The sequence below is a fragment of the Protopterus annectens genome, chromosome 7.part0, assembly GCF_019279795.1.
Source record: "Protopterus annectens isolate FY-2018-M chromosome 7.part0, PAN1.0, whole genome shotgun sequence".
Lineage (NCBI taxonomy): Eukaryota > Metazoa > Chordata > Ceratodontiformes > Protopteridae > Protopterus > Protopterus annectens.
Window position 1 is genome coordinate 1,241,104,825 of NC_056739.1, and position 13,852 is coordinate 1,241,118,676.

General features: G+C 44.3%; 1 protein-coding gene across 1 annotated transcript in view; it reads right to left on the reverse strand.

Annotated features, from left to right (window-relative positions):
• Positions 1-13,852, reverse strand: part of DENND4A (DENN domain containing 4A) — a 2,763,357-nt gene that overhangs the window by 75,029 nt on the left and 2,674,476 nt on the right. The window contains exon 36 of the mRNA XM_044077857.1: positions 1,381-1,402. Within this exon, the coding sequence (XP_043933792.1) occupies positions 1,381-1,402 (22 nt within the window). The remainder of the gene's footprint in view (positions 1-1,380; positions 1,403-13,852) is intronic.

Consider the following 13,852-nt stretch of genomic DNA (forward strand, 5'->3'; position numbering starts at 1 on the left):
ACTCCCTACTAGATGGGGACATACACCCTAACCCTGACCCAAGCCATACCTCTACCACTGAAAAATGGAATCCAAACACTATTAGCTCCATAGCCCCCTCCAAGCCTTTTAACTCTCTCCTCATAGCACATCTCAATATACGCAGCTTTAACAATAAAGTTCCTCACCTACACACCCTCCTAGACATCCATCAATCTGATATCCTATGCTTATCTGAAACTTGGCTAAAACCTACTGTTAAAGACAATGAAGTAACCCCACCTGGTTACAATATCATTTGAAAAGACCGCACCACCAAAAAGGGAGGTGGGGTCGCAATCCTCTATAAAGCAGAATTAAAAGTTAACACTGTAGATCTTGATCCACCTTTAGACAACAGAGCTGAAATACTTATCTCTAAATTTCAGGTCAACTCTTGCAAAGCTATAAATGTTATTTGTTTATATCTACCCTCCAGGAAACAACATCAATACCCTTGAAAATATCCTTAATTGGCTTTCTATTAATCTCCCACAAGAAACCATAATCCTAGGAGACTTTAATATCGACTGGCAGTCCTCTAGTAATACACACCCCACCACCCATATTACCTTATACGGCTTCTCACAAACTGTTAACTCCCCTACCAGAACTAATAAACCCAACAACAAAGAAAGTACCTTGGACTGGATACTTACTAATAATCCTCATCAAACTTATAAAGTAGGAACCCTCCAGGATGACCTAAGTGACCACTCCCTAACCTATATTATTAGATATAAAACTTACCTACCTTACCCTAACACTGTCAGAACAGTACGCAACAAAAAGCAATTTAACCTTCAACTCTTCCACACAGAACTTTATCAATGTAATTGGTCACCACTAAAATCTCTCCCACTTGATGAAGCAGTAGCCTATTTCAATGCCACATTCCTAGCCATCCTGAACCACCATGCCCCAGCACCCTCTGTTAGATGTAAAGCTAAACCAGCCCCCTGGCTCTCTAATGCTACTAGGCAAAAAATCCTTTTGAGAAACAAAGCTTGGACAAAATGGCATACTACTAAAAATCCAATAGATCACCAAACCTTTAGGCAACTTAAAAATTACACTAAAAAAGCCATCGTGTTAGACAAAAAGAATGTTTACCTCCAGGCACAGCAGACCTATAAAAAGAAACCTCAAAAGTTCTGGAACACCATTAACAAACTTCTTTACCCAGGACAATCTATCACTCCCAACTCACTAGGCTCCGACCCAGAGAGTCCCATTCACACTGCCAATGCCTTTAATTATTTCTTTACTAATGCCATCCAAACTCTTGCTAGCCACCATCTCCAGATACCACAAATCTGCCTACTTCATCTTCAAACCCTCCCCCATCACTTCAGTTACAACCTGTGTCTACTTCCAGTATATGCTCCCTTCTCCAAAAACTAAAACCTACCACCCCTTCAGCTGACCAACTCCCAGCAGAATACCTTCAAAAAGGAGCTAAAGCCATTGCCTACCCCACATATCCATTCTGATCAATAGAACCATAAGTGAAGGAAATATCCCATCCATCTGGAAAATTTCTTACATTATTCCACTACACAAAGGTGGAAATGCTTATGACTTCTCTAACTTTCCTCCTGTAGCTCTGTTATCTCCTCTGGCAAAAATTATGGAAAAGTGTATCCATAAGCAACTTCTTAACCACCTTTTTCAAAACAACTTACTTGCCAACTGTCAACATAACTGCAGACCTTATCATTCACAGATTGTATTAACAATAACCGCAACAAAACTATTCTTTCCTCTGCAGTATTCATTAATTTATCCAAAGCTTTTGACATGGTTAATCACCAACTCCTTTTACATATAATGAAATCTCTATCACTTGATCCCTTAGCCATAAATTGGTTCAAATCTTACCTAGAAAACAGACAGCAGGCTGTACTCTGGCACAACAATCTTTCTAATCTCCTTCCCATCTCCCTTAGTGTCCCTCAGGGCTCCATATTAGGTCCTCTCCTATTTTCCATTTTTATTAATGACCTTCAGTCAGCAATTCCACATACTACCTGCATTCAATATGCAGATGACTCTACTATTATCTGGTCTGCCACTTCCCAAACCGAACTACAGATCCTTACCCAGAAAGAATTTAATACTGTTGAAGACTGGTTCACAAACCGTTGCCTCCTCCTAAACCCCCCAAAAAACTAAACTGCTACTCTTCTCACCAACACGCAAGTCCACCCCCATACATTTCACACTTACATCCAACAATGGTACTCTTATTTCTCCCGAACCTACTACCAAACTCCTAGGAATAACAATAGACAATAACCTCAACTTTGATAGTCATATTAACAGTACAATAAAAATGGTCAACAAGAAACTGGGATCCCTCTATAGAAACAAGCTCGTTCTTACACCAGTAGCCAGGACTGCTATAGCCAGAACTCACCTAATCTCTACTTTACTCTATGCTTCACCCATTTATCTCTTTCTAAAAACAACCTCAACAAACTGTCTGTATCCTATAACAATATTGCCAGATTTGCTACTGACTCTGCTTTCAGAACTCATCACTGCCTTAATCTAAAACAACTTGATTGGCTAGAATTTCTACACCATCTCCAATTTCTACAACTTACTATAGCCCACAAGACCCTGTATCAACCCACCAATACTCCAATACTCTCAAGCCTCTTTACCCCCTACAATAATCCAAACAAATTACGCTCATCAAACAAACTACTGTTTAACACTTGCAGATCCAACAACTCAGCAGGTGACTCCCTGTTCTCTAATACTGTTGGAAAGCTATGGAATTTACTACACACTGAACTCACAACTCTGTCTTCTCTTACACTTTTTAAAAAGAAACTCAAACTATACCTCAATACACACAGGTTATTTTCCTGCACTAATCCTGATTAACTTTCTTACTTCTCACCAATAACTACCGTACATCATAGTCTTACCCTTATAGTTTCTTTTTACCATGAAACTGCTACTGAATTTCATAAATATATGTATATAACATCCTCTCTCAAATATTATTCTTGCTGTTTACTGTTCTTGCTATGCACAGTTGGAGTATGTTAGTTAGTATTTCTCTAACAATGTTTAACTATTTGCTATTTTTTGAAGAAGAAAAAAAATTTTTTTTGTTCTAACTACAATTTATTTCTACTAACTACTACTACTTTCTATACTATATTTCGTATGTATCTTTACTATTATTTCCTTCTTTAATGTATTTTGTATGGGTCTTGGAGCTTTTCTCCCCAGGCCTCTACTGAAAATGGACATGTATCCAATTAGACTAGCCCGGTCAACAAATGTAAAATAAATAAAATTAATAAATAAAATAAATAAATCAGACCCCCCTCTGCCCTGAGGACGGCGTCTGCCATTGGCAACATTTCCACCTTTGCCTCTGGAAGAAAAATCTCCCTGTGAATCCTGAAAAGGACCTTGAGATTTTCAAAACCACAGCTTTTCACCTCCACGATGGCTCCTGGAAATGGGCTGTTGTGGGGTAGCAAAGTGTATTCCAACAGCAGATAAGGTCTTTCCATCCTTTTCACTTTGGACGAGGATGTCTCTGACAGTCAGAGCAAACAAAGATGATCCATCAAAAGAGACGTTAGTGAAGGACGCCTTGAAAGGTTCCAAGAAATCACACAGCCGTATTAGGCGTGGCATCTGATAGCAATACCTGACCCGGCCCCCCCCTTGAGGTACCTTCTGCAGCATGAGAAAATATCATCATGGACATGTTGGATATGGACTGTAGGGTGGCTATTCTAGAGGAAAAAGTCTTTTGTTTCTCAGCAGAGATGGACCCTGGAGCAGAACTACAGAGTTTCTTAACTAAGTCCCTCTGTAGTTTGGTTACATGTGCCAAATAATTTAGCGGTAGCAATGCGAAAGTCACTGCAGAGCACACCCGCATACTAAAGCTGTCTAAAGCCCTACATCCCTGTTAGGGGTAAGGACAGTGGAGCTTTGTTGGGACAGCTCCATCTTGGTGGATGCTGCATCCACCATAGCATCAACACAGATACCCTTAGTCCAATGGGGTCTGTCTACAGAAGGGCTCAGGATTTTGTCAGGACACTTAGGAAGGGGTTCCACGGTGTCTAGCTCCTTCCACGCCCTGTGGGAAACAAGGTCCATAAGGGGAGCCATAGGAGGGGACAGTAGATGGGCCTGAACCAAAAGCTTCAGGAAACACTGATTCCTCTGGGTTAAGGTTTTGGGCAGACCAGCTACCTGTTTGGTGAAGAATTTTCATGGAGTTTCTATGATGTCTCCAAAGGAGACATCCTCAGGTAGAGACTTGGGGGAACCTTCCCCTTCATCAATATTGGTGTCTGTCGTGAGGGATTCCAATGTAGAATCCAAGTGCCTCCTTTTGCACTGACGCTTACCAGAGACCTCCTCAGTGGGGTACTCCGGGGAGGTGTTGGAAGACTCTGGATCTTAAGTCTTTCTGGGTAGGCTGTCCCAGAGGTGACAGAACAGATGTCTCAGACAAAATATCTGCTGAGGAGGGACTGGATGCCAAGGCAGGGACAGTAGAGTCTCATCTGGGTGGAGAAATAACCCTCTCTACCACTTTGAATGCTGGGAGACAATGAGAAACCTGAGGTCAACGCCCCTGGAGCCAAAGCTGTTGAGTCAGAAGCCTGACGAATCTGCACCACCCCGATCCGAGTGAGCAGTTGGAGCTGAGCTGTCAAGTGCCAAAGTCCCAAGAGGAAGAGACAGCTCCTAAAACTTTGCAGCAGACACAAACCCATTGGACTCTATGTCGAAGCTACGGCTCTGAGAACTGCTCTGCTCTGAAACTGTGGGAGCCGGGGCAGTCAGGGAAGCTGTCAGAGTAGAGGTACTCATTCCAGTCAGCTCTGACATCTCATCTCCAGGTGTTTTCAGGCCCGATAAGTCCAAACCCAAAGATTGGATCGGAGAAGGAATTATCGGAGCAAAGGCAGGTTGATGGCTCACGGATCCTGAGGGAAACAGAGCAGGCAAAACCCCGAGATGGATTTGTGCCTTGAGAAACCATCAAAATCCTGCCTACCTCTGCTTTGGACAGATTATGGGAACACCTAGCGGATGACACAACAGATGGAGGTCTAGAGACTGGCCTGGAAGATTGTAGGATGGGAGACTTTGATCTCGAGGCAACTGGCTCTGGTGAAAAACTTTGAGACCGGCGCTGAGGGGAAGCTTCTATCACAATCGGAGCCGAGTCAGTCGGTGCCAAAGTTTATGATAATTTCTGAGGCGGTTCACCTGTTCTAAGAGACCTTTCTTGTGACTGCTTGCGCGCGCTCTTTATGCCACTAAAAGTCTAAAAACTCAAAACAAAGATAAACCTTTAGAGAAAGGAAAGGTCTCGGATAGAAAGATGAAATTATTAGGGAAAAAAATTAAATTCTTAACTCCCGAGGAAAAAAACAGAGGAGATCATAGTCATAATCCCAGTGCTAGTGGAAGTGCGACAAACGAGACCTGGAGAGAGCAGGGCATTATAGGTAGGGGAAGAGCTCAGATCCTACAGCTTTGGTATATGGCCAAGTCGCATCTGATTCTCGGATCTGAACCCACAGGTTGAAGACTGAATGAAGTCAACAACTTCAGACTATTAATTTCACTCAGTACAACTGGGTACCCTTGCAAGAGCCTTAGAGTAGCTGGCTTTGGTGTGTCTGGTGGCAGGGTAACTTCCTTATACTCTGGGCAGAAGGGGGCATAGCCAGTAAATCTGTGCCATTCTTTTTCAGGTGTGCGAGTGTGTCTGAAAATCAAATCTCACAGTGTGTGTGTTAGCTACTTGGAGCACGAAGCACTGGTTTCACAGACAGAGTACTGGAGGGCTTGGCTTAGACACTCGGCTGAGATATCAACCCTATAGCTGTACCAGTGAGGAGTCTTACTAGGGATCTGGAGGGAGACACAGAAATCCAGACTCTGGACTGAGTGTGTTTCCTGTGTGCTCTTAAGGGAAACTGTGCATGATGCAGAGAGGTCTGCACCTGGAAATACTGAGTGTATCCATTTGTATTCCAAGTAAACGTCCCTCTACAGTGTCAGTGGTGAGAATGCATACTCCTTGATTACTGGCCCAGAGTGGGGATATCACATATTGGTAAGCAGTGGTGGGATATTAGTTGAACTTTTGTAGCCTGTAAGCAGTTGTCACTGAAAGTGAGGGTACTCTCAAGCAGCCATAAGGTAAACATTCAGAGTTTCAGTTCACAACAGTTTTATTTCCTGTTTTCTTGTTAGTTTAGTTTAGTCAGGGAAAACAGGCAAAGATGTCAGCAGGGGATTATGGCAAACTGACAAAGAACCAGTTGGCCAAGGTGTGTGCAGCCACAGGGCTGGTGCATGCCAACCTGACTAAACAGGAGATGATTTCAGCCTTAGTCACAGCTCAGACCAGCAACCAGGAGAATAAATAGTCTGGTAATGGAAATTTGAAGCCCTCAGAAACAGGACAGTTCAACTTTTCCTCAGAGGACTTAAAAATCTGTCTGGAGTTAGACAGATTTGAACTGGATGCCAAATTTTTGGAACTAGAACCAGCAGAAAGACTGCAGCATTTGGTGGCTGAAGAAAAATGAGAAACTGCAGCGTTTGGAGGCCGAAGTAAAGGAGAAGCAGCGTCAACATGAGAGGGAGATGCTGACTCTTCACCAGGGTCACGGAGATAATGGGAAGGGAATAACGGAACCCCAGAAGCAATAAAGGTCAGTAAATTTCTTCCAAAATTTACAGAGGGTGATAATTTTGATAGTTTTATTCACATATTTGAAACCGTATGTAAACACTATAATGTTGATCAAGGGCTCTTGGTACGGTGCCTGACCCCCTTACTCCATGGTAAAGATGCAACTACTGTTTCTAAATTGTTTGATATTGATTGTTTAAACTATGATAAAGTAAAGAAATGTTTACTTGAATGCTCTAAGTTAACACCTGAAGCTTAAAAAAGAAAGTTGCGGGAACATAGATATAAGGCAGATGAAAGTGTGTGTGAGATTACATTGCTGAGTTAAGCATTTATTTTCATAGGTGGGTAAATGGGTGTCAAGTCACCACTTTTGAAGGGCTGTCAGACATTTTGGTGAGGGAACAAGTCCTTAGCACTTTGAGGACATGAGAATCTGGTTGGCAGACCGAGAATGTAACTGCAAATGAGCTGGGGAAAAAAGGGATCTCTAATTAGCAAGCAGAGCATCACTGCACAAGAAGGAGATATCCAGTGCTGCACATGGATATAAGGGAACCCATAGTGTGCAACCTAAACCAACCCAACAGAGTCCACCAGTAACAAAGGAAGCCACTAGTTCAGGTACACGGTCAGGATCAAGGGGTAAATGTTTTAAATGTAACCAATGGGGCCATGTGCCATACAGACGTCCAGGGAGGGAAGGTGGGAACAAAAGGTGGGGGAGCCAGCAAGTGGGAATAACAGAATGTCAGTGGTAATTTGTCTGGAGACAACGGGGGTACCAGACTGTCATAAGAGATTATATCCAACCTTAGTGGATGGAAAACAGGCCACTGCTAAGGGAAACACAGCCTTTGACATAACCATTGTGAAGTCTTCAGTGGTCAAAGAGGAACAGTACTTGCTTTGGCAGTCCACTCCAGTCAGAGGTTTAGGAGGGACCCCATTCCAAATGCCTTTGGCCAGAGTTCACCTTGACTGGGAGGGTGGAAAAGGAAGCAAGCAAGTAGGTGTGTTTCAGGATATCACTCACTGCAGATGTCTTGATAGGGAATGACTTTGATAATGCAGTACCCTTCTGTGCATGCAGTTACATACAGTCAGGCTTAGAGACAGACATGTGGATCTGGTAGCCTGGGGGAGACCCAGACAGACCCCATACCTGAAGCTGGGGCTGGTGATACGGCTATTTCAGGGAGGGATCTACCCTACAGTAGTGAACCTGAAGGTGAGCTATAGCTGCTGATGGGTACTGATGTTTCCTTGGACAGGGTGACTGCAAGGGCAGAGGTGAGTGGTAGTACCCAGGCAGACAGTGATGCACTGCTGTTAGAAGTTACCAAACGTCTTGTCAAATGGGGAGCTGGGAAGGGTCACAAAGGCAGAGTTGAGACAGGCTCAGCTCTCAGACTCTACATTATAAGGTTTGAGGAAGGTAGCTAAGGAGGCACCCAATTCTCAAGGAAAAGGTGGGCTTGTATACTGGAACAAAGGGTTACTGTATACAGAATGGACCCCCTGAGGGAGGGATAGAGGGTGAGGTAATACAGCAGTTGGTGGTGCTCAGACTCTACCATCTGGCACTTCTAGTCATAGCTCATGACATTCCTTTTTCAGGTCATATGGGCATAAAGCATACCAACAGACATATTATGTAGAACTTTTATTGGCCTGGGACTGCAAGGGATGTAATTGGGTACTGCAGGATCTGTGAGCAATGCCAAACAGTAGGCAAGGCAGGAGACAAGGTCAAAGCTCCTTTGACACTTTTGCCTGTGATTGAGGAGACATTTCACAGGGTAGCTATGGATATTGTGGGGCCAATGAATACTCCAAGTTCCACAGGGAAGAAATATATCCTACTGGGAGTAGATAATACCCTGAGGTGGCAGCTCTGTCCTCCACTGAGGCACAGATGGCGGCAAATGCTTTGTTAGATATGACTGACAGAAGTGCCAATTTCATGTCAGAACTGCTGGCTTGTCTGTGGGAGTGCTCTGGGGTGAAGCACCTAACCCCCCCTTCCACCCCCAGACTAATGGTCTTGTAGTTAAGTTCTACACTAAAGACCATGCTAAGGGCATTTGCAAACCAGTTTAAGACAGAGTGGGACAAATATTTACCCCATCTGCTGTTTGCATACAGAGAGGTACCCCAGGAATCCACAGGTTTTTCACCCTTTGAGTTACTGTAATAGCATAGGGTGAGGGGGCCTTTTGATCTGATTCTTGATGAGTGGGAGAGTGAATATGAATCCCACAAGGAGTTTGTTGCGGCATATGTCCTAAACCTTAGGACATGGCTTAAGCAGCTCATTGGTTTGGCCCAGGAGAACCTGGCAAGAGCCCAACAGCAGAAAAAGGTCTGGTATGACAGGAATGCTCGAGCCTGAGAGTATGCTGTGGGACAGTAGGTTATGGTGCTCATTCCTCTCAGACACAATAAACTGCAAACAGCTTGGGAAGGACCCTTCAAAGTGATGTCAACTACATGGTAGAACTGCAAGGCAAGAGAGAGGAGAATAAACTGTACCATGTTAACATGATGAAGCCTTACCATGACAGGGAGGCCCTGGTGCTAAGTATTTGCAGTGGGTGGCAGGAGGAGTCTGAGGGGGTGATTGATCTCCTCAGTGATGTTTGGACTGACACCTCAGTGGAAGGGGTAGCAGAATCCCAGCTGCTATCCCCTACCCAGGTTTGAGAAATCCAAGAAGTGGTACAGGAGTTTGGGGTCATATTCACTGGGAAACCTGGGTGCACCCACCTGGTGCAGTACCATGTGGCTACAGGACCCCAAAGACCTATCAAGCAGGCCCCTTACAGGGTGCCTGCACGAGTCAGACTCACTCTAAGGGAGGGGATACAGGACATATTGGAACTGGGAGTAATCCAGGAGTCCGGCAGTCCCTGTGCCTCCCCAGTTGTGCTGGTACCAAAGAAGGATGGCAGCACCAGGTTTTGCCTGGACTACAGAAAACTAAACAGTCACACAGAGCCAGATGCTTACCCCATGCCTAGGACAGATGAAGCCTTAGAGCAGCTGGATGGGCCTTAGTATCTGACCAAGAGTTACTGGCAGGTGCCCTTGACTCTCACCATTGGAGAGAAGTCAACCTTTATGACTCCTTTCGAATTATATGAGTTCAGGAAGATGCCCTTTGGGATGAAAAATGCCCCAGCGACCTTCCAAATATTGGCAGATCATATCCTAGCAGGAGATTATGTCCTTGCTTACTTGGACAATATTGTCATCTATAGCTATTCCTGGCAAGAGCGCCTTCAGCATGTCAGGGAGGTCCTGGGCAGGCTGGACTATTAATCCCAGTAAGTGTCAGGTGCATATGGCAGAGGTCTCCTACCTGGGACAGAGAGTGGGGTGTGGTAAAGGCCAGGACCTTTCAAAGTGGAAGCTATTCAGGCATGGCCTGCCCCTGTTACCAAAAAAACAGGTGAGGGCATTCGGTGGGGACAGCTGGGTACTATAGAAAGTTTGTTCCCAATTATAATACAATAGCTGCTCCCCTCACAGACCTGATGAGGAAAAACAGGCCAGATAATGTAGTGTGTGCAAGCACTCCAAAAGCTTAAAGGGGCTTTGAGAGGACCCCCTGTGCTAGCCAGTCCAGATTACAGCAAAGAATTTGTTGTGCAGGTGGATGTTTCAAACCATGGGTTGGGGGCTATACTCAGCCAGGTTTCATCAGTGGGAGAAGAGCACTCTGTTGTATATCTCAGCCGTAGACTCCAACCCAAGGAGGAATGTTATGCAGCTGTAGAAAAAGAATGTCTAGCCATAGTATGGGCACTGCAAAAATCTTCAGCCCTATCTGTATAGAAGGAAATTCACTGTGTGGTTACAGACCATAATCCCTTAACAAGGCTACATCGAGCCAGCCAGTAAAATGCCACTTTATTAAAGGTGGGGTCAGCAATAACGATGCAGATGACATGACAGCATATGGGTTAATGTATTCCCAGACAGGCTCATGCTTCTCAAGCAACGTTTCTCTAGGGTCACTTGAAAAACTAGCTGACACATCTGTGCCAGATCCTGGCTCAAGTTTCTAGTGAGGGGGTATTGTGGGAACTAGAGTCAGGTGACCAGATATAATGTCAACCTGTTGCCAGCATTGAAATTGCATTTAGATACTAGTGAAAGATGTAACAGAAGACACTCAGCACTCTGTTTTGGAACTGACAAGACCACTCATCCACTTCATCTTGCCTTGCTTTAGTAGGTAACTTAACTAGAGAAAGTACAGTTGGGTACACTTACCATAAATGTAGATGTTCGAGTGTATTTACTGTTGCAGTCATTACATTTGGGTAATCTCCTGGCAGGTTGCCCTCAGTTGGCCTGATTAACAAAGTCTTGGGTCCTGAGTCGGTTGCTGTCCCTTCTTCCATGACGTCAGGTCATCAGGGGTATAAAACATGCAGCTGACGCCATTACATCAGTTTTTCTTGCCCCAGATGTCAGATGCCCCCCTAATGGGGAGAAAAATAAAATTAAAAACACAAAAATATACCTCCAACCAAAAGCAAATACATCAAAAAGGCTTTTAAGCATAGTAAAAGAAAGTAGAGGTATAGTAAGACAAAGACAGGGGTCTGGAGGGAGGGTAACCAGGACTGCAACAGTGAATACACACTCGAACATCTACATTTATGGTAAGTGTACACAACTGTACTATGTTCTTCGTATTTCACTGTTGCAGTCATTACATCTGGGTAGATTCCCAAAGCTATGGTTGGGAGGATGGATTTATACAGCATTAGGGACCAACTATAAGGCCCTGCAAGACAGCAGTAGCAAAGCCAGCTCTGGATTTAGAGAAAATTGGTAAATGATAATGCTTGGAGAAAGTATGAACTGAACTCAAGGTAGCAGCTTCTAGAATATCCCTGGTAAGAACACCTCTTAGAAAGGCTGCAGAAGTAGATGCAGCCCTGGGGGAATGAGATCTGATCCCCTGGGGGATAGGTTTTCCATGGCGCTTATAGCAGAAATGACTGCAATGGCTTATCCATTTAGAAATTGTTTGTTTTGAACTAGCCTCTCTGCCCCTGCAGCAAATGCTTCCAGCAGTTGTTCAGATTTTCTTCGAGGTTTAGTCCTGTCCAAGTAAAATCTAAGTTGACTGTGCACATTCAATGAATGCAGAATCCATTCCCCTTTGTTCGGATTAGGAAAGAAAGTTGGCAAATGAATGGACTGATTAAGAGCCACACTGGATACCACACCTTGGGCATGAAGGATGGATTGGCCCTGAGTGACACCCTGTCCGCATGAAAGATGATGAAAGGCTCCACTGCCATAAGGGTCTGTAACTCAGATATCCTTCTAGCTGAAGTGATTGCTAGGAGGAAGGCTGTTTTCCAAGAAAGAAATTTTAAGTCTGAAGTAGCAGCTGGCTCGAAAGGATGTAGAGTGAGTTTCTCCAATACAAAGTTAAGGTCCCAGGCAGGGGTTGGAGCTCTCCTGGGTGGTCTCAAGTTTTTGGCCTCTCTGAGGTACTGCTTGAGCAGAGGATGAGAGAAGAGGGGAGGTTCTGTGTTATAATGAGCTGAAATGGCTGAGGCGTGGATTTTAATGGAGGAAAAAGACAGGCCCTTGTGAAGCACCTCAGTTAAGTATTGTAAAATCTGAGGTAAATTGGGCGCTGCTGTGCTCATCCCTTGAGACTGATTCCAAGCACAGAATCTTTTCCATTTGTCAGCATAAGATTTTCTAGTACTAGGTCTTCTCGCCTCCAAGATGACATCCATCACAGGTTTGCTGAGGGATGCTACAGGTGAATTTAAGTGATTAGCCAAGCTGCGAGGTTCAATGTTGGGAGCTGAGGTTGCAGAATTTGGTTCTCCTGCTGAGACAGTAAGGAAGGTGTCTGAGGCAGGTGCCATGGAGAAATTTGTGACACACTGCGCAGCAGTGGGTGCCAGTGTTGCCGTGGCCAGTCTGGGGCAATCAAAGTCATTCTTGGTTTGTCCTGTTTGACTTTTAGCAGAACTTTGGAGAGCAGAGGCAGAGGGGGAAAGGCATAGACTGATAGTTTTTTTTTCTAGATGAATGACAGAGCATCTACTTTCCAGGCTTTTTTGTGAGGAGTCCTTGTGCAAAATTTGTCCAACTGGTAGTTGTGGGGGGAGGCAAATAGATCTATGTCTGGGCTCCCCTATTTGCTTGTCAACATGTTGAAAATTCATGGTTCCAGTTTCCACTTGTGTGGGTCCATGAGATTTCTGCTTAGTCCATCTGCCAGTGTATTCAATTTTCCTGGCAGGAATTGAGCTTGTAGTTGCACTTGGTAGCTCAAGGCCGTGTTCCACAATGCCATGGCTAATCTGCAAAGGGGGTAGGAATGTGTACGCCCCTGCCTGTTTATGTACCACATAACCGTGGTGTTGTTCGTCTTTACCATTAGTTGTCCTGGATGAATGTAGTCCTTGAAGGCTGTCACAGCATTCTGTACAGCTAACATTTCTTTTTGATTGATATGTAAGTGTATTTGATTTGGGTTCCATTTGCCCTGAATGCACTTCCCTGCCAGGTGAGCCCCCCATGCATAGTCTGATGCGTCTGTAGTTAGTGTTTGGGCGGCAGGGGGTAGTGTGAATGGCAGTCCCTTGTTTTGGTGGCAGGCCTCTGCCCACCATAGGAACTCCAGGCATAGGCAAGGTATGATAGGAATCATTGTTTCCAGGCTGTGACAATGTTGACTAACATAGACTTTTTAAGTACCACTGAAGTTTCCTCATATGCAGTCTTGCATATGGAATTAGAAGAATGCAGGAGGCCATGAACCCCAAGGCTTGCAGTATTTGTTTGCAGATAGTAGAGTTTTGTGGCCACTTGTTTGAAGTAAGTTACCAAATGAATTTGCTTTTCTGGCATGAGGAAAGCCATCTGGGTAGTTGTATTCAAGCTTGCACCCAGGAATGTAATCTGTTGAGAGGGTACCTGTTGTGATTTCTTTTCGTTTATGGTGTACCCTAGACAAGTTAGAACCCTTTTTACAAACGACAGATGATTTATAAGTATGGCCTGGTTTTCTGCCTGAATTAGACAATCGTCCACGTATGGATATATATGAATATTTCTTTGCCTGCAAAATGCAATTAT